The sequence below is a fragment of the Aegilops tauschii genome, chromosome 4 (assembly GCF_002575655.3).
Source record: "Aegilops tauschii subsp. strangulata cultivar AL8/78 chromosome 4, Aet v6.0, whole genome shotgun sequence".
NCBI classification, from domain to species: Eukaryota; Viridiplantae; Streptophyta; class Magnoliopsida; order Poales; family Poaceae; genus Aegilops; species Aegilops tauschii.
Window position 1 is genome coordinate 98,582,162 of NC_053038.3, and position 25,985 is coordinate 98,608,146.

The 25,985-nt window shown below is 48.3% G+C and overlaps 2 protein-coding genes across 2 annotated transcripts; both read left to right on the top strand.

The window, feature by feature from the left end:
- The first annotated feature begins 7,441 nt into the window (after positions 1 to 7,441).
- LOC109763849 (uncharacterized protein At1g08160) lies at positions 7,442 to 11,455 on the top strand. Its single transcript, XM_020322711.4, has 2 exons — positions 7,442 to 8,623; positions 10,940 to 11,455. The coding sequence occupies exon 1, from the start codon at positions 7,719 to 7,721 to the stop codon at positions 8,619 to 8,621; it is 903 nt and encodes a 300-aa protein (XP_020178300.1). The 5' UTR covers positions 7,442 to 7,718; the 3' UTR covers positions 8,622 to 8,623; positions 10,940 to 11,455.
- Positions 11,456 to 24,132: 12,677 nt separating this feature from the next.
- On the top strand, positions 24,133 to 25,300 carry LOC109763848 (NDR1/HIN1-like protein 1). The gene has a single exon (XM_020322710.4). The coding sequence runs from the start codon at positions 24,308 to 24,310 to the stop codon at positions 24,947 to 24,949; it is 642 nt and encodes a 213-aa protein (XP_020178299.1). The 5' UTR covers positions 24,133 to 24,307; the 3' UTR covers positions 24,950 to 25,300.
- Positions 25,301 to 25,985: the final 685 nt, after the last annotated feature.

Genomic DNA, 25,985 nt, shown 5'->3' on the forward strand with positions numbered 1-25,985 from the left:
TGGTCTTCATTCGAAACAATGTGGAATAGTTTCGCAAGTCATGCCACCTGGAACACCACAACGTAATGGTGTGTCCGAACGTCGTAACCATACTTTATTAGATATGGTGTGATCTGATGTCTCTTACTGATTTACCGCTCTTTTGGGGTTATGCTTTAGAGACGGCTGCATTCACGTTAAATATTACACCATCTAAATCCGTTGAGACGACACCATATGAACTGTGGTTTGGCAAGAAACCTAAGTTGTCATTTCTTAAAGTTTGGGGTTGCGATGCTTATGTGAAAAAGCTTCAACCTGATAAGCTCGAACCCAAATCGGAGAAATGTGTCTTCATAGGATACCCAAAAGAGACTGTTGGGTACACCTTCTATCACAGATCCGAATGCAAGATATTCATGGCTAAGAATGGATCCTTTCTAGAGAAGGAGTTTCTCTCAAAAGAAGTGAGTGGGAGGAAAGTAGAACTTGATGAGGTAATTGTACCTTCTCCCTAATTGGAAAGTAGTTCATCACAGAAATCAGTTCCAGTGATTCCTACACCAATCAGCGAGGAAACCAATGATGATGATCATGAAACTTCAGATCAAGTTACTACCGAACCACGTAGGTCAACCAGAGTACGATCCGCACCAGAGTGGTACGGTAATCCAGTTCTGGAGGTCATGTTACTTGACCATGATGAACCTACGAACTACGAGGAAGCGATGATGAGCCTAGATTCCATGAAATGGCTTGAGGCCACGAAATCTGAGATGGGATCCATGTATGAGAACAAAATATGGACTTTGGTTGACTTGCCCGATGATCGGCAAGCCATAGAGAATAAATGGATCTTCAAGAAGAAGACTCACGCTGATGGCAATGTTACTGTCTACAAAGCTCGACTTGTTGCAAAAAGTTTTCGACAAGTTCAAGGAGTTGACTACGATGAGACCTTCTCACCCGTAGTTATGCTTAAGTCTATCTGAATCATGTTAGCAATTGCCGCATTTTATGATTATGAAATTTGGCAAATGGATGTCAAAACTGCATTCCCTAAATGGATATCTTAAAGAAGAGTTGTATATGATGCAACCAGAAGGTTTTGTCGATCCTAAATGTACTAACAAAGTGTGCAAACTCCAGTGATCCATTTATGGACTGGTGCAAGCCTCTCGGAGTTGGAATATACGTTTTGATAGTGTGATCAAAGCATATGGTTATATACAGACTTTTGGAGAAGCCTGTATTTACAAGAAAGTGAGTGGGAGCTCTGTAGCATTTCTAATATTATATGTGGATGACATATTGTTGATTGGAAATAATACAGAATTTCTGGATAGCATAAAAGGATACTTGAATAAGAATTTTTCAATGAAAGACCTCGGTGAAGCTGCTTATATATTAGGCATGAAGACCTATAGAGATAGATCAAGACGCTTGATTGAACTTTCACAAAGCACATACCTTGATAAAGTTTTGAAGAAGTTCAAAATGGATCAGTCAAAGAAAGGGTTCTTGCCTATATTACAAGGTGTGAAGTTGAGTCAGACTCAATGCCCGACCACTGCAGAAGATAGAGAGAAAATGAAAGTCATTCCCTATGCCTCAGCCATAGGTTCTATCATGTATGCAATGTTGTGCACCAGACTTGATATGTGCCTTGCTATTAGTTTAGAAGGGAGGTACCAAAGTAATCCAGGAGTGGATCACTGGACAGCGGTCAAGAACCTCCTGAAATACCTGAAAAGGACTAAGGATATGTTTCTCGTTTATGGAGGTGACAAAGAGCTCGTCGTAAATGGTTATGTCGATGCAAGCTTTGACACTGATGCGGATGAATCTAAGTCACAAATGGATACATGTTTATATTGGATGGTGGAGTTGTCAGTTGGTGCAGTTCCAAACAGAGTGTCGTGGCGGGATCTACGTGTGAGGCGGAGTACATAGCTGCTTCGGAAGCAGCAAATGAAGGAGTCTGGATGAAGGAGTTCATCTCCGATCTAGGTGTGATACCTAGTGCATCGGGTCGAATAAAAATCTTTTGTGACAATACTGGAGCAATGGCCTTGGAGAAGGAATCCAGATTTCACAAGAGAACCAAACACATCAAGAGACGCTTCAATTCCATCCGTGATCAAGTCAAGGAGGGAGACATAGAGATTTGCAAAATACACACGGATCTGAATGTTGCATACCCGTTGACTAAGCCTCTTCCACGAGAAAAACATGATCAACACCAAGACTCCATGGGTGTTAGAATCATTACTCTGTAATCTGGATTATTGACTCTAGTGCAAGTGGGAGACTGAAGGAAATATGCCCTAGAGGCAATAATAAAGTTATTATTTATATTTCCTTATATCATGATAAATGTTTATTATTCATGCTAGAATTGTATTAACCGGAAACTTAGTACATGTGTGAATACATAGATAAACGGAGTGTCCCTAGTATGCCTCTACTTGACTAGCTCGTTAATCAAAGATGGTTAAGTTTCCTAACCATAGACATGTGTTGTCATTTGATGAACGGGGGCACATCATTAGAGAATGATGTGATGGACAAGACCCATCCGTTAGCTTAGCATAACGATTGTTTAGTTTTATTGCTATTGCTTTCTTCATGACTTATACATATTCCTCTGACTATGAGATTATGCAACACCCGAATACCGGAGGAACACTTTGTGTGCTATCAAATGTCACAACGTAACTGGGTGATTATAAAGATGCTCTACAGGTGTCTCTGAAGGTGTTTGTTGAATTGGCATAGATCAAGATTAGAATTTGTCACTCCGTATATCGGAGAGGTATCTCTGGGCCCTCTCGGTAATGCACATCACTATAAGCCTTGCAAGCAATGTGACTAATGAGTTAGTTACGGGATGATGCATTACGGAATGAGTAAAGAGACTTGCCGGTAACGAGATTGAACTAGGTATGAGGATACCGACGATCGAATCTCGGGCAAGTAACATATCGATGAAAAAGGGAATGACGTATGTTGTTATGCGGTTTGACCGATAAAGATCTTCGTAGAATATGTAGGAGCCAATATGAGCATCCAGGTTCCGCTATTGGTTATTGACCGGAGACGTGTCTCGGTCATGTCTACATAGTTCTCGAACCCGTAGGGTCCGCACGCTTAACGTTCGATGACGATTTGTATTATGAGTTATGTGATTTGATGACCAAAGTTTGTTCGGAGTCCCGGATGAGATCATTGACATGACGAGGAGTCTCGGAATGGTCGAGAGGTAAAGATTCATATATTGGAAGGTTATATTCGGACATCGGAATGGTTTCGAGTGATCCAGGTATTTTTCCGGAGTACCGAGGGGTTACCGGACCCCCCGTGAAGTGTTGGGCCAACATGGGCCTAAGGGAGAGAGGCGGATGCCCACGGGAGGCGGCCGCGGGCCCCCTCCTTGGGGGTCCGAATAGGACAAGGAGGAGGGGGCGGCGCCCCCCTTCCCTTTCCCTCTCCCTCTCCTTCCTATTCCCTCCGGTGGAAGAAAGGAAAGGGGGCGAATCCTACTTGGACTAGGAGTCCAAGTAGGACTCCCCCCATGGTGCGCCCCTCCTGGCCGCCGGCCTCGCTCCCCCTCCTTTATATACATGGCCAGGGGGCACCCCAAAGCATAACAGACAATCTCTTAGCCGTGTGTGGTGCCCCCTCCACAGTTTAACACCTCGGTCATATCGTCGTAGTGCTTAGGCGAAGCCCTGCGTCGGTAACTTCATCATCACCGTCGCCACGCCGTCGTGCTGATGGAACTCTCCCTCGACCCTCTGCTGGATCAAGAGTTCGAGGGACGTCATCATGCTAAACATGTGCTGAACACGGAGGTGCCGTACGTTCGGTACTTGAATCGGTTGGATCGTGGAGACGTTCGACTACATCAACCGCGTTACTAAACGGTTCCGCTTTCGGTCTACTAGGGTACATGGACACACTCTCCCGTCTCGTTGCTATGCATCTCCTAGATAGATCTTGCGTGATCGTAGGAATTCTTTTGAATTACTAGGTTCCCCAAACAGTGGCGACGACAGCGGTCGGGTGAGGAGGCGCATGCCGGTGATGGGGGCGATAACAATGGCGGCCGGGGCAGGAGGCGCATGATGGGTGGGATTTGATAGTTGCTCGGTAATGTAGGTTTTTATAGGATGAGTTCCATCTATCCCTTTTACATAGGGTGAGTCTTGGTGTTTTTTCTTGATTACAGAATAATAAGAAACAAGAAAAGGAATATGCTGAAGCGTGTTTTTGGAAAGAAAAGATATATGTTTGAGCTATTTTTTGGCCTAACTTTTCATATACCAGAAACCATTTTACTTTTTGTTTCCGCGAAAGCCATTTTAGTTGGGGGAGGGATAGGATGTTTAGGGCATCTCCAACACTTGCCCTCAAACAGCTGACAACCGTATGGACCGAACGGTCCGGGCGTCATTTTGTCATTCAACGTGGTATCTCATCGGTCGATGGACTGGGCGGACATCTGTTTTTCTGCAAACCATGGGGGCTCTACGAAAATCCAGACCACTGCCACGTACACGTCTGCCATCCCGGACCCACCCAAAACTCTCTCCCGTGCCCGTGCCCTCTCCTACGCGAAGCGGCTGCCGCACATTCATGCTGGCATGTGCCACACCAGAGCTCCATTCATGCCAACCCAAAAGCGGATGCAGTCTCTCACTGGAGCCAACGTTGAAGCAACGTGCCGGCCGAGAGCGCCGCCCGACCTCAATGCGTGTTCCAGTGTCGAGGAAACATGATCGGATGGAACTAGACGGTTGTGCAGTGCATTCATACGGGCTCCCGTCCATCCGCCTGCCGACATTAAATTGGCGTGGAGACCGAGAAACCTACTATAGCACCCGCATGGACACACCACACCACATGTCCCGGATGGTGGTGCCCCATGTCCCTGCCGGTACCCTCTATTTAAATGGTGCCTCCTCGCCCGTGACAACCAGCACCACCGCACCACGTCCACCATGTCCTCGAGAACTAAAGCAATGTGGGATAGCATGTCCATGGAGCAGAAGCAGGAGTTGGGCGGCATTGCGGCTAGCTGGCAGGCCCGTCGTGCGTGTCATTCTGAGGTTGGCTGGCCAGTTAGCTCATCGGAGGTTAGCGACGGGGACCATACGATGGAGTAGGCGACCGACGACGAGCCGGCTTCTCCACCCGCGAAAAAGCAGCTGGCACCGCACGTGTTGGCATTCCTCGACGAGCACCGTCTCACTGAGGGGCAAATCATCGGTGAGCAGGCGAACGACAATCACATCGCGGTCATGGTCGTGGAGGATTAGGGCTTCCTAGATGAGTAGCCAACGATGTATGAGTCCATGCGGAGCGCCCATGACATCCACCGCGAGCGGTGACAGTTGCGCGTCCTGCGGGCGGAGATAAATGCCATGTTCGCGGAGATCGACGTGGAGGTCGCCGAGGAGGAGGCGTAGGCTACCGCAAACGTCACAAGCTCCGCTTCGGCCACGCTGCCACGACCACAAGTTCTGCACCTCCACGTCTGTCATCATCGATGAGGCGGAGCCCAACGAGGAAAAGTAACACATGGGAAGCCACCGCAGCTTGGGTCCGAGGAAGGCCGCTACTATTCTTCCCCTTCTGCAGCTTCACTTCCTGGGGCTCACGGCATGCCGATGAGGTTGCTTGACATCAGGAAGACATGTTGTGGGAAACAGGCGCCGCCGCGGTCGGCGATCATTTAGACTAGGTTGCAAAAAGCCTAGTCCACTATAGTTTAGTTGAGATATGTCGAAAATGTAATGATTTTGATCCGGTTTTAATGAAAATCATACGGTTTGCACGAAAATCATTCAATTTGTTTAAATCTGGTCTGAAATGTGTACGGATACGATTGGACGGCCGGCTTACGTATTATTGTTGGTGGACAAATACATTGTCCGTTTCAGAGGTTTGTATTGGAGATGGTTTAGGGGTTTGCATTAGGTATGACTTAGTTGCCGCAGAATCATCTCGCTGTGAATTGACAGATGGGTGACAAAAGGAGAGGAGAATCCTTTTTGAAGAAAGAAAGATAGTGGAAATGAGAATGAGAGGCCATTCATTTCTGCTTGTGCGCGAAGGCAAATAACACGCAACCAAGGGACGCGGCTTCCCTTTTCCTGCTGGTGCGGTTTGCGTTGAAGCTAGGAGAAGAAAAGTGGCACTCACTCATCCCTTTCTTTTTTTCTTTTTTTTGCGAGGAAAAGGGGGTTTCATTCATCAAGCAGCAGTCAGATCTGCATTACATAGGTCCGGCACCTCGTCCGGACCGGGTCGAAGCCACACCGCAGTGCGCTTATTTATTCTACCATAGTTCGCTAAATAATGGCTAACAACGTTTTGTTCTCTCCTTACATGCTTGACTAGATATTCCCCACGTTTCTGTAGAAGCCTAGTGATCTCACGAACCATCATCAGGTACTCCGACCTGTTTACTCTACCTTCCTTCACCAGCTTGGCCACATCTAGGCAGTCCGTTTGAACAACAATTGGTAGTGCAGACCATTGGGAGGCTAGGGAAATGCCCTCCATACATGCTGCAAGTTCAGATTCCAGCGGGGACGCACATTGCCGTAACTCTCGGCTGGAAGAGAAGATTATAGCTCCATGTTCGTCTCGAAGAACCATACCCGCCCCAGCACTCCCGTCCTTGCCACAGAAGGAGCCGTCAACGTTAAGCGCTGCCCATCCAGGTGGCGGTGCCTCCTATCCTGGAGCCTGCTCCTTTGCCTGGTACGCATACGATATTGGTTTCCTCCTGACCTGGTGGCCAGTCACCATCTTCCCTTTCACATGATCGCCAAGAGGGTCTGCCTGAAGGGCCAGCAAGGAGCTAATATAGCTAGACAGAAACCTTGTCGAGGCCTCCACTGATGGTGGCCGTTTGTCATGGACGATCTCATTCCTTACGTGCCAGCAGCGCCAAATCGTCATAAGCGTGTACATGCGCTCCTCCTCCGGCAGGTCAGCGAACTCACTCATCCCTTTCACCGCTCCAGCCTCGTTTTCGACAAAGTGAACCGTGTCCCTTCCACTCTCGCTTGAGTCACGTCTTCACCGTCGCGTCGAGGGTCCTTCTCTTCGTTTTCAACGGAGCTTGTAGAGAAGTTCTGGACGGACTTTTCGTCAAGGGTCGTGTAGACCTGGGCACTCCGCGTCCGTTGCCACTTTTATTTTTAGGGTATTTTTAATCTTTTGCAATTTGCGTGCCTCGTCCATTGCCACTTGGGAAACATCGCCTCGTGTCCACGGCGACGTTGAAACGCCAGAGCTGGCTCCTGTCGGTCAAAAGGAAAGATTCCAAAAGCTGGAGCTAGACTCGGCATTTCAGCGGATTACCACGAGTCTCGTGGCGACGTGCAATGCTCCACAACACCCTATAGTCTATATATATACGCGATGATTTACCAATAGTACCAACGCGGCGACGATCTGACGTGCGGCGTGGAGAATCGAAGTTGATACGGTACCCCATCCACTATAACCAACGCCGAGAAAAAGGAGGAGAAAACACGGCGAATTTGCATTTACGCCAACCCACGACGCGCTGCCCTTCACCGCCGTTTCTACCGACCGACCCGATCCTCCTGCTGCTCCTCCTGTCCTCCTCCTCCAGATCCCAAATCACCATCGCCGCCTCCCTCCTCCCCTCCCCTCCCCTCCCCAGCAAGCAAGCAAGCAAAACCCCCGCCGCCGCCGCCATGCACCCGGCGTCCTCTTCCTCCTCAGCGGCGCACCCGCCGGACGGCGACCGCCCCAACGCCAAGGCCCCGCCGCCGCCCGGCCCGGCCATGGGCTACCCCGCCAACGCCGGGCCCAACCCCGGCAACGCCAGCTCCGCCTACTACGCCGCCGCCCCGCCCCCCGTCGCCAACGGCAACGGCACGGCCGCCTTCGGCGTCGCCTACCCCTACCCGGCCCCGCCCCCGCACCACCACCACCACCACCCGCCCCCGCCCCCGCCCCCGCCCTACCACCACTACCACAACCACCACAACCCCTACCAGGCGGCCCCTCCGCCGCCGCCCACCTGCCTGCGCCGCCTCCTCGCGCTCGTCGTCGCCGCCTTCCTCCTCCTCGGCGCCGGCACCTTCATCGTCTGGCTCCTCCTCCGCCCGCGCGCGCCCGCCTTCTCCCTCTCCGCTCTCACGCTCTCCCGCGTCGCCTACTCCCCGGCCAACTCCTCCCTCTCCGCCGCCTTCGACGCCTCGCTCCTCGCCGACAACCCCAACTCCAAGCTCACCATCTCCTACTCCTCCCTCGTCGCCTACGTCGATCTCGCCCCCTCCTCCCCCATCGCCGTCACCTCCCTCGCGCCCTTCGCGCAGGGGCCCCGGAACACCACCACGCTCGCCTTCCGCCTCGACGTCGACGGGACCTACGTCGGGCCCGACGAGGCCGCGGCGCTCAAGAGCGGGAACGGGGGCACCATGGAGGTCCAGGTGAGGCTCGCGGCCATCGCCGTCTTCGATAGAGGGGGCTGGCGCACCCGCCGGAGGGCCATGAGGGTGCTGTGCGATGGAGTGCCCGTCACATTCCGTGGGAAGAACGCCACCGACGCAAAATTTGATGGCCCGGCACGCCGCTGCCAAGTCGTCTTGTGAAGGTTAGCTGACATGATTCCAGTACCTTTTGTGGTTATGCCTTCAATTTACATTCAGAGTTCCATGTTGTAAAAAAATTGTATGGATTGTAAGAGCGGCAAGGTGTTTATGTCCGTATGTTCTTTCTTGATGTGGTGATTTGTGAGTTTGAAAATATGGTCGTTAGCAGCCTTGATTTTGATTGCCAGATGGAGAGATGGGTCAAATGGTCAACTTGAAGGAGTGTGTGGCTGTGTTCGAGTCTTACTATAGTGTCTAAGTGAATTGTCAACGGGAGTCAGAGAACACACTTTTAATAGAACATCCAAAAATAGTGAAGAGTCCAACTGATGCAGGAGTCGCACATAACCTTCAGCTACTAATAATATCCAAACTTCGGCACTAGGAAATCTGGCAAACTGCAAATGATAATTATATTATTTATTAGTTTCCTTTTTTGTAAATTTTTGTGAGGATATATAAGCAAAACAAAGAAGACGATCAGTTAATAATCCACTATCATCCTTTGATGTTTCAAGAGAAGGAGATTATCTATTATTAAAAATAATACAATCCATCCCCTACCAGGTAATGCGTATGAGCTGGGGACCAACATCCACTCCATTTGGTTTTCTTGTCTCTAAAATACCCATCTGGATCTAAGCTTCTCTGTCATTTTAGAGACAACAACAGCCCTTGTTGTTGTTGTTGTTGTCTCTAAAATGACTGACAAACTTAGGTCCAGATGGGTATAAGCTTGCCAGAATATAACCTCTACTGTCTCATGTTAGATTTTAGCTCTATCTATAGTTTTGGTCCTAGAAGTTGTACATGCATTAAAAAAAAGGACGGCTTCTAGTTGTTTGAGACCTAGATTTACCAAAGTAAAGTTCGCAAGTGTTTTTTGTTGAAATTCCGCATATGGGATTGGGTATAGCAGTAGCAGTGAACTTTTGACTGCTGCAAACCAGAGATAGAACTACATGAAGATTAATCTTAGGCGAGAAGTGTGAATTGTCATACTATACCTGTGATTGAGCTTAGTACTTGCTGTGAGCTTTATATTTTCATATGTAAACCTGTACACTGGCATGTAGCTTCATGGACTGATGTTTGGACTTTGGAGTGCCCCATAGTGGTAGACTGAATTGAAATGTATCAAATGATATGTTTGAGGGTTGCATCCTCAGTTCAGCTCTTGTAACACACCACATCATCCGTAATCTGGAAAACAATGGGAGGCATGGGGCAGGGTCTTGGATCTGACTTATTTTTTGACAGCTCTCACTCTAGTCATATGTTTGTGGATATGAATTTGTTAAGTTCTTGTGTACATTGCGAAATACAAGTGATTTTCTTGTGGCGCTAAAATTGGTACTGAAGAAAGATTTGGCCTTATGCCATAGTTTCATGAGCTTCACTTAAAATTTTGTAGTCATAGAAGGGAATGAGTATAATCTGGCTACAAAGTTGACCTCTGTTACCATTATTGGTATATGGGGAATATGTTCAAATTGTGCCTTGGTGGTCTGTATATTAAAATTTCTTGGAGTTTTTCTGTGTGGCTAATTTCACATGTAATAAGTTTTAAATATCGCCAGATCATTTGTCTTCACACTATGATGACCTGTGAGATCATGGTAGTTGTCCACAAGGGCCTTACATACTGTATAGTTTTAGCTGTGAGTTGGTGTCATAATGTTGCAGATCTACAAAAAAGATTCCAAATGTTTGCATTTCTGCATCTTCCTGGAAATGATTGCATGGCCACTAGACTACATTCTTTAATATATATGTTTACTGCTATTAGGGAACCCCATCAATTATAGTTGGGGCGCTATATTGTAATAGTAGACACATTTTTGTTTCGGTTTTTTTCATGTTTGTTTGCTTGAAAGAGACTCTATTCACATTGTTCTTCTTCTGCATGTTGCCATTAGCATCTTATTATTGTACTCCAGCTGCCTAGAGGGGCACGGCGCATTTCCTTTTTTTGTCCGTGTGCTAGTACTGTTTTCTACTTTGAATATGTTGGTACCACACTTCCTTATCGTCAGCTTTGTCATAGTGTGTTTAATGACTACATAATCATATGCATATATATAGAATATATCAGAACTTTAGTTTATTTTGTCTTCTGAATGTTGTTACACTACTGTAAACCCTAGACTGTGTAGCCGTCTACCGATGTTAAAAATAAGATTGTCAGTTCAGACCGCCTTGTAGTATAATCGAAGTATGATCTTGTCATCCTAGTATTTGTACTCGATTGCACATCCTTTATTGTGTACTGCTAAGGCATATATCATAGTTAACTGTTGGCCCTTATCACTTATCAGGATTGTTCACGGCTGTAACTACTCCAGATGTTGATCTAAGGGACCATCTTCAATAGGTACGAGAAGTTAGCTGATCTTATAAGACGCTGGCCAGACACTGATTCATGAGTAATGGCTGGGTAACTTCAGTTTACCTGCGTGCCCATAGAATCCGTGACCAGGAAGAGTCTGAAATGATGCTTAATTGATAGTATGTGACTTCTTCACCCATCATATCATAGGTTCAAGATGGGTGGACATTGAATATACCGAGTGTGCATGTGGGAAATGCTTGGCAAGAATGATTATCCCTGGTTGTTAATTTCCCCCAAGTGAGAACCTCAATCATGTATGGATCCTTAGGGGGGGCTACATATCATACTCCCTCCGTCCCAAAATAAGTGTCAACTTTGTACTAACTTTAGTACAAAGTTGAGTCACTTATTTTGGGACGGAGGGAGTACTTTAATGTACTTGCGCCTGAAACAGGCTCTAATCACTTATTGTGCTTATATTTGAAGTTCTGTATGTTTAGGATCTCTGTTTGCATTTATAGTTTAGTTAGAAAAAAAAAGCCAGAAAATTACGTTTTATTGCTGACATGAGAGTTGCTGTTGGGTGAGATGGGCTGCTCAGTTTTAGCCCCTCTGGCTACAGATCTATGGTCTAACATGGCGGATCGTAATATGGTCTGATGAGCTTCCAGAACATGTTGTAGACTACGTGGTTGTGTAACCATTTCAGTTCATCTGGTCCAAACAAACTTTCCTGTTTGCTTCTGCATTGAAGTCTTGAGTGACAGTAACTCAAGCCAGTGTTTTCTGCATGGATGGAATCCAGTTTGTATGTAGAGAAATGATTGTCAGCGTTGTGTTGTGGTACACGCCGCTGTTAATATGCCGAGTTGAAGGTCTGGCGTTCTTTTGTGAAAATCAGCAGGACCTGCGGATTGAACTTGTATGGGTTTTAAATTGTTAGACAAACAATGCTTCCTGATTTCCCTTCCCTCATAGAACTGGATTAATTTGCAAAACCTGCTTGGATCGATAACATGCCATGCCCGCAAGGACACACCCTGTCACAATCTGAATTTAACAGGAAGTTGGTGTCCACCTTTTTAAAAGGGAAATTAGGTTTGTTCCTGAATACAGCTGTTTACTTAGATGCAGAAGCCAGTTTCTTGTAAGGGCTAGACAATTCTTTGATAGGTTGGTACTGTATCCAGAAGTGGAATATCCTTAAGGGGAATACTACCGTTTTGTGCTTAGCGTAGGTGAACCATCGGCGTAGCAATTTTGTTGTTAAATAGTATGGGCATAACCAAAGTGCAGGCATGCAAGTTCTCTATAGCTTCAGATGGAGGTTGTGTAATCTCCATGAGTTGTAACTCCAATTCCAAGCAGTGTGTTCGCCCCTGTTAACCATGGTTGGTGGATAGCCGTGTCTCCAGTCCTAGTTTTTCCTTTTGCTGAGTGTCGTTGTTAATCATTGTTAGGCGTCAAAAACAGCGCATGAAATGGTTTGGCTCGAGGCATGCCTTTGTGCTCTGTTTGTTGCATGATGTTTGTTGGGTATTCTATATGAAAGAATATTTGGCATCACTGAAGATCCATCCAATAATTATGAGGAGCCAGTCAACATTACTTTTTTTTTTTGCGAATAACATTACTAATTGATACAACCTGGTATGAGCCATCGTCTTCCAAGTAGGTCTCGTGGGCTGCCAAGCATGTTCACAAGATAGTGTCCCTGATTTATTTAACTTCCATGTGTCTTTATATACAAACTTATTTGGTTAGACCATTAAAACTCGGACGCGGAGGAATTGATCCCGAGCTCATATGCTCCCGCATGAACAGTAAAATCGAAAAAATATCGAAAAAATCCAAAAAGTTCCAAATTTTTTTGGGAGAAACATTGACAAAAGTTCTAAGTGCCTGCAAAAATTCGTCGTGAAATCACATTCCTAGAAGGCATGGCAAAAAAAACAAAAACAGTACTTTGAAAAAGCTACTTTCAAAAGCATTTTGAAGCATTGAATTTGTTTTTTTTTGCCACGCCTTACAGGAATGTGATTTCATGATGAATTTTTGCAGGCACTTAGAACTTTTGTCAATGTTTCTCTCAAAAAAAAATTGGAATTTTTTGAATTTTTTTTTATATTTTTTCGATTTTACTGTTCATGTAGGAGCATATGAGCTCGGGATCAAAAGATGACTTTCGACAAAACTCCGCCTATGTTGTCTCAACATAGCCGGTCCAAAGCCCGGGTAAAGGAGGAGGGTTGTGATAGGCTTGGCGAGCCAACGTAAAAACTCAGCCACTCTTATGGAGATGAAACCCAAAAGATTTTCGTTGGGGCGTAACCCTCTCAGCGACGCGCCACATCGGAACCCGGGTGTGGTGGAAAATGGGCAAGGGTCGGGCCGTCACCCCCCAAGTGGCGCGCCGTATCTTGATCCGGATACGGTGGCAAGTGAGCGAGGATCGGGTCGTCGCATCCTTAGTGGCGCGCTACATCGGTGCCCGGATGTAGTGGAAAATGAGCAAGGGTCTTCACATTTGACTCGACGAGTGCGAAGGGTAAGGAAGCTAGCCGAGCCTAGGAGAATTTGCTTAGGTAGCTGGAACGTAGGGTCTCTGACAGGGAAGCTTCGGGAGCTAGTTGATGCAGCGGTGAGGAGAGGGGTTGATATCCTTTGCGTCCAAGAAACCAAATGGAGAGGACAGAAGGCGAAGGAGGTGGACGATACCGGCTTCAAGCTGTGGTACACGGGGACGGCTGCAAACAGAAATGGCGTAGGCATCTTGATCAACAAGAGCCTCAAGTATGGAGTGGTAGACGTCAAGAGACGTGGGGACCGGATTATCCTGGTCAAGCTGGTAGTTGAGGACTTGGTTCTCAATGTTATCAGCGCGTATGCCCCGCAAGTAGGCCACAATGAGAACACCAAGAGGGAGTTCTGGGAAGGCCTGGAAGACATGGTTAGGAGTGTACCGATTGGTGAGAAGCTCTTCATAGGAGGAGACCTCAATGGCCACGTGGGTACATCTAACACAGGTTTTGAAGGGGCGCATGGGGGCTTTGGTTATGGCATCAGGAATCAAGAAGGAGAAGATGTCTTAAGCTTTGCTCTAGCCTACAACATGATTGTAGCTAACACCCTCTTTAGAAAGAGAATCACATCTGGTGACTTTTAGTAGTGGCCAACACTCTAGCCAGATTTATTTCATCCTCTCGAGAAGAGAAGATAGGCGTGCGTGCCTAGACTGTAAGGTGATACCTGGAGAGAATGTTGTACCCCAGCATAAGCTGGTGGTTGCTGACTTCCGCTTTCGGATTCGTGTCCAGCGGGATAAGCGTGCCAAAGTTGCTAGAACGAAGTGGTGGAAACTCAAGGGGGAGGTAGCTCAGGTGTTCAAGGAGAGGGTCATTAAGGAGGGCCCTTGGGAGGAAGGAGGGGATGCGGACAATGTGTGGATGAAGATGGCGACTTGCATTCGTAAGGTGGCCTCGGAGGAGTTTGGAGTGTCCAGGGGAAGGAGAAGCGAAGATAAGGATACCTGGTGGTGGAATGATGATGTCCAAAAGGCGATTAAAGAGAAGAAAGATTGCTTCAGACGCCTATACCTGGATAGGAGTGCAGACAACATAGAGAAGTACAAGATGGCGAAGAAGGCCGCAAAGCGAGCTGTTGGTGAAGCAAGGGGTCGGGCATATGAGGACCTCTACCAACGGTTAGGCACGAAGGAAGGTGAAAGGGACATCTATAAGATGGCCAAGATCCGAGAGAGGAAGACGAGGAATATTGGCCAAGTCAAATGCATCAAGGACGGAGCAGGCCAACTCTTGGTGAAGGACGAGGAGATTAAGCATAGATGGCGGGAGTACTTCGACAAGCTGTTCAATGGGGAGAATGAGAGTTCTACCATTGAACTGGACGACTCCTTTGATGAGACCAGCATGCGTTTTGTGTGGCGAATCCAGGAGTCTGAGGTGAAGGAGGCTTTAAAAAGGATGAAAGGAGGCAAGGCGATGGGCCCTGATTGTATCCCCATTGAGGTGTGGAAAGGTCTCGGGGACATAGCGATAGTATGGCTAACCAATCTTTTCAACCTCATTTTTCGGGCAAACAAGATGCCAGAAGAATGGAGACGGAGTATATTAGTACCAATCTTCAAGAACAAGGGAGATGTTCAGAGTTGTACTAATTACCGTGGAATTAAGCTGATGAGCCATACAATGAAGCTATGGGAGAGAGTCATTGAGCACCGCTTAAGAAGAATGACAAGCGTGACCAAAAATCAGTTTGGTTTCATGCCTGGGAGGTCGACCATGGAAGCCATTTTTTTGGTACGACAACTTATGGAGAGATATAGGGAGCAAAAGAGGGACTTGCATATGGTGTTCATTGACTTGGAGAAGGCCTATGATAAGATACCGCGGAATGTCATGTGGTGGGCCTTGGAGAAACACAAAGTCCCAGCAAAGTACATTACCCTCATCAAGGACATGTACGATAACGTTGTGACAAGTGTTCGAACAAGTGATGTCGACACCGATGACTTCCCGGTTAAGATAGGACTACATCAGGGGTCAGCTTTGAGCCCTTATCTTTTTGCATTGGTGATGGATGAGGTCACAAGGGATATACAAGGAGATATCCCATGGTGTATGCTCTTTGCAGATGATGTGGTGCTAGTTGACGATAGTCGGACGGGGGTAAATAGGAAGTTAGAGTTATGGAGACAAACCTTGGAATCGAAAGGGTTTAGGCTTAGTAGAACTAAAACCGAGTACATGATGTGCGGTTTCAGTACTACTAGGTGTGAGGAGGAGGAGGTTAGCCTTGACGGCCGGGTGGTACCTCGGAAGGACACCTTTCGGTATTTGGGGTCAATGTTGCAGGAGGATGGGGGTATTGATGAAGATGTGAACCATCGAATCAAAGCCGGATGGATGAAGTGGCGCCAAGCTTCTGGCATTCTCTGTGACAAGAGAGTGCCACAAAAGCTAAAAGGCAAGTTCTACAGGACGGCGGTTCGACCCGTAATGTTGTATGGCGCGGAGTGTTGGCCGACTAAAAGGCGACATGTTCAACAGTTAGGTGTGGCGGAGATGCGTATGTTGAGATGGATGTGTGGCCACACGAGGAAGGATCGAGTCCGGAATGATGATATACGAGATAGAGTTGAGGTAGCACCAATTGAGGAGAAGCTTGTCCAACATCGTCTGAGATGGTTTGGGCATATTCAGCGCAGGCCTCCAGAAGTTCCAGTGCATAGCGGACGGCTAAAGCGTGCGGAGAATGTCAAGAGAGGGCGGGGTAGACCGAATTTTGACATGAAAGGAGTCCGTTAAGAGAGACCTGAAGGATTGGAGTATCATCAAAGAGCTAGCTATGGACAGGGGTGCGTGGAAGCTTGCTATCTATGTGCCAGAGCCATGAGTTGGTTGCGAGATCTTATGGGTTTCACCTCTAGCCTACCCCAATTTGTTTGGGACTAAAGGCTTTGTTGTTGTTGTTGTTTGTTGTAGGTATGTGCAACAAGATGCTGCGCAGCATTACCCCACTCCTGATACAAGGAGGTATTTTTTGTTTTGAGAAATCCAAAGAAAAAAGATTTTGAATCTGCCTTTTCCTTCTTTCCATTAAAGGAATAACTCCCCTCAAACAAAATATAATTATCAAGAATGAAATGCTTGTTAGGCAGCGCAGCGCCCGACCCGGCCCGCTTCGTATTCAAGATTGGGCAAATCTAGTTCTAGCCTGCAGTTGTGTTAGCTTAATTTGTGCTAACCCAGCACTCTGGCGAGCCTATGCGGGACGTCACTCTGCACCCTATAAGCATTACCAGGGCCACACCGCATCTCTATCGTCTTTAGGTTTTCGTTATCTTTAGGGATCCACCGTGTTTAGGTATAATGGTAATTGAATGGTCGATCATCATTGCACTTGCAGAATACAAGCTTTAATTTCTTCCCAAGTGGTCGACTTCCATTAGCTCAGCTTTGCTTTGGATGGTGGTGGCCATGTACGCAACGCAAGTGACAGGATATGGAGGGCAATGCCGACCTCGGTTGGTTGTTGGGTGGTCTATTGTGAAGTGAAGTGGACCGGAGAGGAGAGGAGGATACCTGACCTAATGTAATGCAATGTGGGGGTGGTTCATTAGAATCTTGCCTACTCGCGGGCGGGGTCCCGGGACTCCTACTCCCCTGTTCAGAAGATTTGCTTGTGTCGGACTAGTATGGCTTTAGCAAAGGGACAATGGACGATCACGGAGGTTTTCGCCGGTGCTACCCTGATAGGATTACATAGAGGGGGTTGGTTGGAGTTGGAGTTGCCCAGGGGCAGAGGGGGAGGATCATCTTATCTCCGGTCTCAATGGGGGCCATAAGATTTGCATATGTCCCTGCACAACTTCTTTCGACCTCTCCCTATTATTTTCTTATTTATTACTTCTTTCGATGACTACCAGACAAATCTTATACGTATAAAGAGTGGTACAAGTGACCGGAGCCCGGAGGGAGTACAAACAATTGATGTGTCATGGAACGTCCATTGGTTGTAGGACTGGTACCTGAGTTGCATGGCCATGGTTTTACGTCGAAACTGCTCTGCATACGATTCATTTTCATCATACATCGGGTACGAACCGACTGCAAGTGCTATGGCCCATAAACTGAATCATCAACGATTTGTCTCTAACCGTAAGTGTTGGACGTGGTTGCTTTCTGTGTTACTGTAGTATATCTTGCTTCTGTTTTGAGTCTTGTGGCCTGCCTGTAGTAGGAAGGCAAGGTGAAGTCTGGGTCAAACGGAACGGGTCTCGCGTTACCTAGGTTAGTGAAAGGTGATTGCAACAGTGAAGAGACTAGTGGTAGATGCCTGTATTATCCGGGGTTGACGCGCATTCGCCGTCGAGCGTTTCCTTTTCTCTGCGAAGGCGACGGCCACGAGGAAGGAGAGGTCCTTCTCATCTTTTCTCATCCATCGGTGCGCCACGACTTACATGCCAACACAAAGGTCGCGTCCAGAGTCTCTCTCTCTCTCTCTCTTTCACATCGAAGGTCCTGTTGCCAATCACAAAGAAAAGAAAAGAAAAAAAAAGAGTTGAAGAAAGTCGACAGTACTGCTATTTTAGGAGTGAATTGCAAAAAACATCGACATTGAAGGCTATGTTCGCAGGAACCACAATTCTACGAGGTTGTGCCCAAAACCACTAATTTCCAGCCTAATTATTTGCAAAAAACACTAGTTGTCCGTTTTGCTCGTTGTAAACCCGATTATGATAGATGGGTCCCGCTAAATAGGGTGACGTGGCATGATATAACAGATCACGAATAGACACAATATCATGGACTAAACTGTAAAATGACGAGGATAAGGTCTGGTCCTGGACAAGATCTGGTCCGCGTCCCCGGCTCACCGCCGCCTTGCCTTGCTCGCGACCCCGCCGGCCGCCGCCTCGCCGCCAGCCACCGAAGGAGTCCGGCGCCCCTGCCATGTCCTTTCTCCTCCTCCTCCCTCCTCTCTCTCTCTCTCTCTCTCTCTCTCTCTCTCTCTCTCTCTCTCTTCCCTCGCCTCGCCCGCACCCGCTCCTCCCTCGCCTCGCCCACGACCCCGTCGGCTCACCGGAGGCGGAGAAGATGACAAGGGCTCCTACGATTGAGGCTCTCCCACTTCTATTTGGCGACCTCATACATCCCCGCATCCATGGCGTGCACTAAGCGCAGGAGGACGGAGGCGTCCATGGCGCTAGCCCCTGCCCCCCTCGAGCCGATGCCACTATGCGCCATGGCCGCAAGCTCGGCCAACCTCCTGCACCACGGCCTCGTACGCCCATGGTCGCGGCCTCGCTTGCGCACGCAAGTGCAGCCCACGCGCATCTTCCTTCGTCCGCCGCTCCCCCGTGCCCGACCGTGCTCCGGGCGAGCACCTGCCGCGCCCTGGCCCTCTCCTGTGCGTGCCACCACGTGTTGACCAGCCCTGGGCCACTGCCAGGTGGGCCGATTGCTCACCGTCCATCAACGGTGGCGGCCCGGAGAGGGAGTGGCCGGCGGCGTCCACCACCGAGGTGGGAGAGGAAGGTCACGGAGGACCCGATTGCTTTTTTAGGTGTCTTTTTGCAAATCACAAATGTACCAGGGTGTACTTGGCTTTTTTCTTTGTCACATCACCCTGTTCATCGGGACCCACCTGTCATAATAGGGTTTAAAACGAGCAAACTGAGCGACTAGTGTTTTTTGCAAAAAATTAGGCTGGGAATTAGTGGTTTTGGGCACAAACCCGTAGAATTGTGGTTCCTGCAAACCTAGCCTTCAATGTCGATGTTTTCTGCAATTCACTCGCTATTTTGGTCCCTGGATTTGGTCTAGCGTCGCGATTAGTTAGTGGCCACTGCAGGTACGTAGCAGGACGAATGAATGAACGAACGAACGATCCACGACGCCAGCCAGCCGTGGCTCTCACGCAGCGTAGGAGCCGGGAGGAATCAAGTGTGCAGTCCAAGCCCTGAAAAGGTGGAGCCGACGGATCGAGCGCGGCACTTTCCTTGTAACCACCACCACGTCCACCGCCATGTAGTACTCCACACCACGAGACGGCCGGTGCCGCGTCGAGTCCATACCAAGATACGAGTAGGTTGTAGAACCGCGTGATGAACGGACGGTACGGCGCGACGCCGCCTACCGTGTGGAAGAAAATTGGGTAAGCAACCTGCACATGGCGGCGAAGCTTCCATGCCTCCCGATCGGGCCCGGGCTTTCCCGATACGTCTGGGCAGGCGGCCGGTAGGTACGTACGTACCCTTTCGGCACCGCACCACCCCCCGCCACGCCACCCATACTGGCCGTGCTATGTTTGCCCAGGGAGGAGTAAATTGTGTTCTAAAGCCATGTGACCGGAGACAACGAAGTTAATTTTAAACCCGTTGTGAAGGGACTTCGGACTCCATCTGTTGGTTGGGACGTACGCATGTGTACCTCCCTCCCGTACCACCGTTCTTCCAATGCGCGTGTCCGTGGAAGAAGCTGCGACACGTGCTTCCGCCGCATGGCTCGCACTCGGCTCAGCCCAGGATGATGGGTGCCAGTCGTATTGCGGCTACAGATGCTTCTAGCCATACGCTTAGTTGCAGATTATATTTGAGTAATCATCCACGTACACTTCCTCTCTCTCCGGTCCTTCCCTTCGTTTCAGTTTACTCTGCGTATTAGCTTGGATGGTGTACATGTCGATATATTTTTCTACAAACTTAATAAAAACGGAGAGAGTTGTGCAGAGAGTCCATGATCAGTGCCAGCTGTTGCTTCTTATGTGTCCATGCATGCGGCAGCCAGGCGGAGCCGGTCTTCTGACCGACCGAGGACCGCCTGCCAGGCCGGGCCCAGTACGCGCTGCGTGTCTGTCGGCCGCCCAGACCAACGCAACGGCTTTCCTCAGACAACAGGGGCAGGCGCTCCACGTGACGCGCCATTGCTCTGCTGCTGCCTATGTCTCTGGCTGTAGCCAGGGCCCTCCTATGCCTCTGCTGCCACCGAGATGCCCGATGGACGGGCGCACACGTCATTGGTGCCCTCGTCTTGTGGGTGTGATGCACATTGAGGAGTAAAAACGTGTGTGCTCTTTGGATAAAAAAACCATGAATATATAGAAAGTTAGAGTAAATTCGACAAAAAGAATACACATACAGTGATTCGGGTCACAGAACCCACAACTTACCGAGAAATTCCTACAACTAAAAAGACTACAAAGAAATTTCTCAATTATCTTTTTTGTGATGTCTTTTTTTGCAGCACGAAATATTGTCAGGACTTCCGTAAAGAGAATGCGGTCAAACCGAAGCGCCGACACCGTCACTTGTACACATGCACGAACTTGAATACTTCCGTAAGTTTCAAAAACCATGTCAGAGTCGCCCATCCAAAAGGATAGAATGTCGTGATCGTTGAAATCGTACTTGGGTTGGGGAATATCCCATAGAGATACAAGTCGCCCAACAACAATATCTTCACGAAATGCCAAAGGGCTTCCAAGTCACAACAAATCGCACCAGAAAACATTGACACATATTCATTGTATCCATATTTGAGTTTTGCTCAACTAAAAGCCTAACCGCTAGCAAAATGTTATACTATATGGCACTCCTTCCGTCCCATAATGTAAGACATTTTTTAACACTACACTAGTGTCAAAAAACGTCTTACATTATAGGACGAAGGGAGTAGCATTTTCCCCCACAGCAAAAGGTATCCGAATTAATATGTACGATTGATGCATATCGTAGCTATTTTATACCATTGGTGCATCGGTTCATCTGAGCTAAATTTCTTTTTCTCTGCTATTATACTATATCGTATTGTCTATACTCTACCCCTTCGTTCAAAACCTTGAGTGAGGGAGAATGATGGATCACATTCACCACATACTATGGTGAATTAGGTTTTGCATGTTGCATAGATGTTTCAAACACCCATAGCCCGAAACAAAACCCCGATAAATTCAAACTTGGGCATGGAAGTTCAAATGTTAATTCGTGTGCTTCTTTATATAAAAAAACCAAACCTATCGTTGACTAAGTGTCATTCAAACTTGAGGGCCTATTAAATTCTAAGAATTCTTTTTTTTTGCGGGAAAATTCTAAGAATTCTAAAAACACAATAAGAGAAAAAGAACTATGATTGTGACCCAAGTTATCTTGAATCATTTTCCTTGTTGGCCGGGAAGTTTATTGAATCCGATAGTATTGTAACGATGTTTCATTTCTTTAAGTAAAATCATTGGTATATTTTCATTGTAATTTGTTAGTGCAAAATAAATAAATTTCCGTGTCATATAGGTTTGCAAAATAGAAGAATCCAAATAGCAAAGTTTGTAAGAATTACAAACTTCCCAAAATTACTCTAGGTTCTGGGAGGCCACAAGAGAGCTGCTCTGTCCCGGCCTTTATTGGTCGGGCTTGGCGACAACAATATTGCGTCATTATCTTGTTCAAGGCGTTGTCTAATTGTTGTGCTGCTGGTTTTCTTTGGCCGGTCAGCAAGCAATCAAGATGAAAATCCTTGTCCATGCCGTCTTCGGCCGAACGTGGCGACGATGGTGTGAGGACGGTTATTTCTTCTTGAAGGCGTTGCCGCAGAAGAAGTCGACTTAGTATTAGGTGTTTCTCTCATATCTTGTAACATTTTTTATCATGGTTCACTTTGTTTTGCACTCTACTTAATAATTACTCCCTCTTACATTACTTTACAGAGGGAGTAATAAATATAGATGTGTGCATTTTTTTGGGGGGAATAGATGTGTGCATTTGTCACATTGAGCGAGGCCGGATGTTTCAATCTCCTTTGAGAAAAAGAAACTGCTTTGTATGGCACTCCCTCCATGGCCGGATGTTATTGCCATGGACGTTCTAACGGCTATCATTAGCAAGGCGCATGAGGCCAGAGTACTTAGTACCATCAATGGATGTAGCCTTATCCAGCGCTTGTCCTTGTACGCTGATGATGTGGTGCTCTCAATAAAACCAACATGGTCTGATCTTATGTTCGTCAAGGAAATTCTCACCATCTTCGGTGTGGCGTCAGGGCTCAAAGTCAATTATACCAAATCTGCGGCAATCATGATTAGGGCCGAGAGTGAGGATGAGGAGCTTGTCAAGTCTGCACTGCCATGGAAGATTGACACCTTTCCGTGCAAATACCTTGGGCTACAGCTAAGCATTAGGCAGCTCAAAAGATCCGAGTGGCAGCCGATAGTGGATACAACTCTGCACATTTTGCCAGGATGGCAAAGGGGCCTTGTGACGAGGCCTGGGAGACTCATCCTTGTCAATCAAGTCATGAGAGCGCGAGCCACTCATCACCTCATGATCGCGGAGGCACCAAAATGGGCACTGGAAAGAGTGGACAAAGGCTGCCGTGCATTTTTCTGGGCTGGAACAGAGGCGGTGAATGGGGGCAAATGTGTTGTCTCCTGGACTAGGGTGTGCAGGCCTAAGCACATGGGTGGGCTGGGAGTCATTGACCTATACAAGCACGACATCACATTAAGACTAAGATGGGAATGGCTCCGACGCACGGATGTCACTAGACCTTGGCAAGGGCTCAACTTGACCGCGGACAAAAAGGTGGACCAAGCGTTTGGGAGCCTGGTTAAATGGAAAGTTGGCTCAGGAGGCAAGACCTTGTTCTGGAAAGACCGATGGATACACGGTGCAGCTATCAAAGATATTGCCCCATTACTTGTGGCAAAGGTGCGGACGCAAGTGGCAAACAGGAGACTTGTACGGGACGCGATGGACATGCATACATGGATGGATGACGTTGTAGGAGACCTCTGCACGGAGGGCCTCGCCCAATTCATTGGACTCTGGGAGATCCTCTTGGAAGTTCAACTAGACGCTCAAGTTGAGGACTGCCCCGTCTGGGCTTGGAACACGACCGGTGTTTACACAGCTTCTCCTGCGTACAAGATGTTGTGTGAGGGAGGAGTTAGATTCCACTCCTTCGGGGCCATCTGGAAGTGTTGGGCACCCCTTGCGTGCAAGATCTTCATGTGGCTGGCTGTGCAATACCGACTGTGGACATCGGATAGGAGAGCTAGGCACGGTTTGCAAGATCAAACATCAAAATGCTATTTGTGCGACCAGGAGGAGGATATGGTGGACCATATTTTGCTGCAGTGTGTGTTCTCGCGGCAAGTGGTTCCGCTGCATCACTAGAATGGGATTGACGGCGGATCTAAGTCCATCTAACGACTCAAGATTGGTGCAGTGGTGGATGGAAGCTAGGAAAAGAATAGATAAGCAATCTCGGAAAGGCTTTGACACTTTCGTGATGCTAATCTGTTGACGCTATGGAAGCAAAGGAACGCGAGAGTATTTGGCACGGGCATGATCAAGAGCGAGTGGGATACGGTGGACATGATCTTTGATGATCTGAGGACCTGGGCCAGAGCAGGAGCATTCGGAGGTCACCTATTATTAGAGTAGTCGAGTAGAGCTAGGGAGTGGTGTGGAGGCTTGGTTAGGGTCGACTTGTGACACGTAACTAGCGCATATGTAATCTCTTGTACATAATTTTCTCTCTTCTATAAAGCTAAAGTACGCCATTGGCGTACCCTCGAAAAAAAACATGATCACCTCACACAATCTCTGCCCCACACAAACATGAAAATAAAACGCCATGACCCACCAAAGAACCATGACGCAATTTGATTTATTTTATTTCGGAAATCACGACTGAATTCGGAGAGCCCGATTTATTCACGCCACTGGAGCCGAGCGGCCACCCCAGTCTTTCAACCAGACACCGCCCCTCTTCTCCTCTGCTCTCCTCTCCTCTCCTCTCCCACACGCGTCCTAAAGCAAGCAAGCTCGGACGCCATGAGCAAGGACTGCGGCAACCACGGCGAGGACGACATCCGGCGCACGTGCCGGCGCTTCCTGGCCTTCCTCTTCTTCCTGGCCCTGGTGGTGGCCGTCATCGCCCTCATCGTCTACCTCGTCCTCCGCCCCACGCACCCGCGCTTCTACCTCCAGGACGCCTCGCTCCGGCAGCTGGACGTGCTCTCCGCCAACGCCTCCGCCGCCGCGGGCGTGCTCTCCACCGTGCTCCAGGTCACCGTCGCCTCCCGCAACCCCAACGACCGCGTCGGCGTCTACTACGACCGCCTCGACGTCTACGCCTCCTACAAGTACCAGCAGATCACGCTGGCCTCCGCGCTCCCGCCGGTGTACCAGGGCCACGGCGACGTGGAGGTCTGGTCCCCGGTGCTCTCCGGCCCGAACGTCCCCTTCGCGCCCTACCTCGCCGACGCGCTCGCCAAGGACGTCCAGGCCGGGTACCTCATCCTCCAGGTCAAGATCGACGGCCGCGTCCGGTGGAAGGTGGGCAGCTGGATCTCCGGCCACTACCACATCTTCGCGACCTGCCCCGCCTTCCTCGTCGGCGCCGGCGGCAACGGCGCGCCGGGGGCCAGTGGGCTCAGGTTCCAGACCGCCACCTACTGCCACGTCGAGGTCTAGCCGCCGAACCGCACGTGCTCTGCTTCTTCTTCTTCATCATCTTCCTCTGCTCCGTCGGCGGCGGCGAGGTAGGTTTCTTGCGGGTGGCGCGCGCGCGTGCGCGTAGCCAAGAGGATCATCAAGGCTCAAGGCCAAGGGGGGTGGTACATGGTGGTAATAAGACTTAGCGTCGAGGGGTATAGGTGTAAAAAGGAAAAGAGAATTTAGTGTTGGTTACTCCTACTACTAAATTGCGTTTTGTTCGTGTTTAATTGTTGGTGAAGTATTTATTCCACGTTTAATTGTCAATATATATGAACTTGTCGTTACGATGGAATTAAAGTGAAATGGTTAATGCTGGGGTTACAAGTATACTACTAGTGGTGGTTTTGTTTTTGTTGCGGTTTGAGTTGAGAGAGCTTTTTGTTGTGGTTCAATTCAACGACAAGTTTAGAGATTTTGTTGGAAGGGTCCTAGCTTAGCTAGGTTGGTGGCAACAACCAGATAGTATCGTCGATGATGATGAGCTTTATGGTAGGTTGCAAGTCCAATTCTCTGAACTCATTGCCCTGGGAGGATTTGGTGAACGAGTAGGTACGGATTGGACTTGGGAGTTCAGGATCATCTCTCTCTCTCTCTCTCTCTCTCTCTCTCTCTCTCTCTCTCTCTCTCTCACCTTGCTGGCAGCTCCATCTATGGAAGCACCTTACATACGTATTTATTTTTGGAGTTTCCAGCTGTTGGCCTCTATAGCAAGTGACAGAGTAGTGGTGATGTGTCTGACTGGTGAGAGGTGAGGAGTGGCCAGTGAGTGAAAAAAAGTTGTTCTGTTGGCACGGAATTGAGTGCAGGAGAGGAATTATACGAAATTCCATGTGTCCCATGGAACTTCCATGGTTGAACCAATTAGCTCTCTCGCGAAAAAAAATTTAGCTCAGGTGCAAGGTCTCCATGACGAGCGGTGACGATTGCATGATATCTGCGGCCTGTGCGGCCCAGATTGCGTTATAAAGGATTTATCGGTCGCTTTCCTTCTTTTCAAAACCAAAGAAAACGG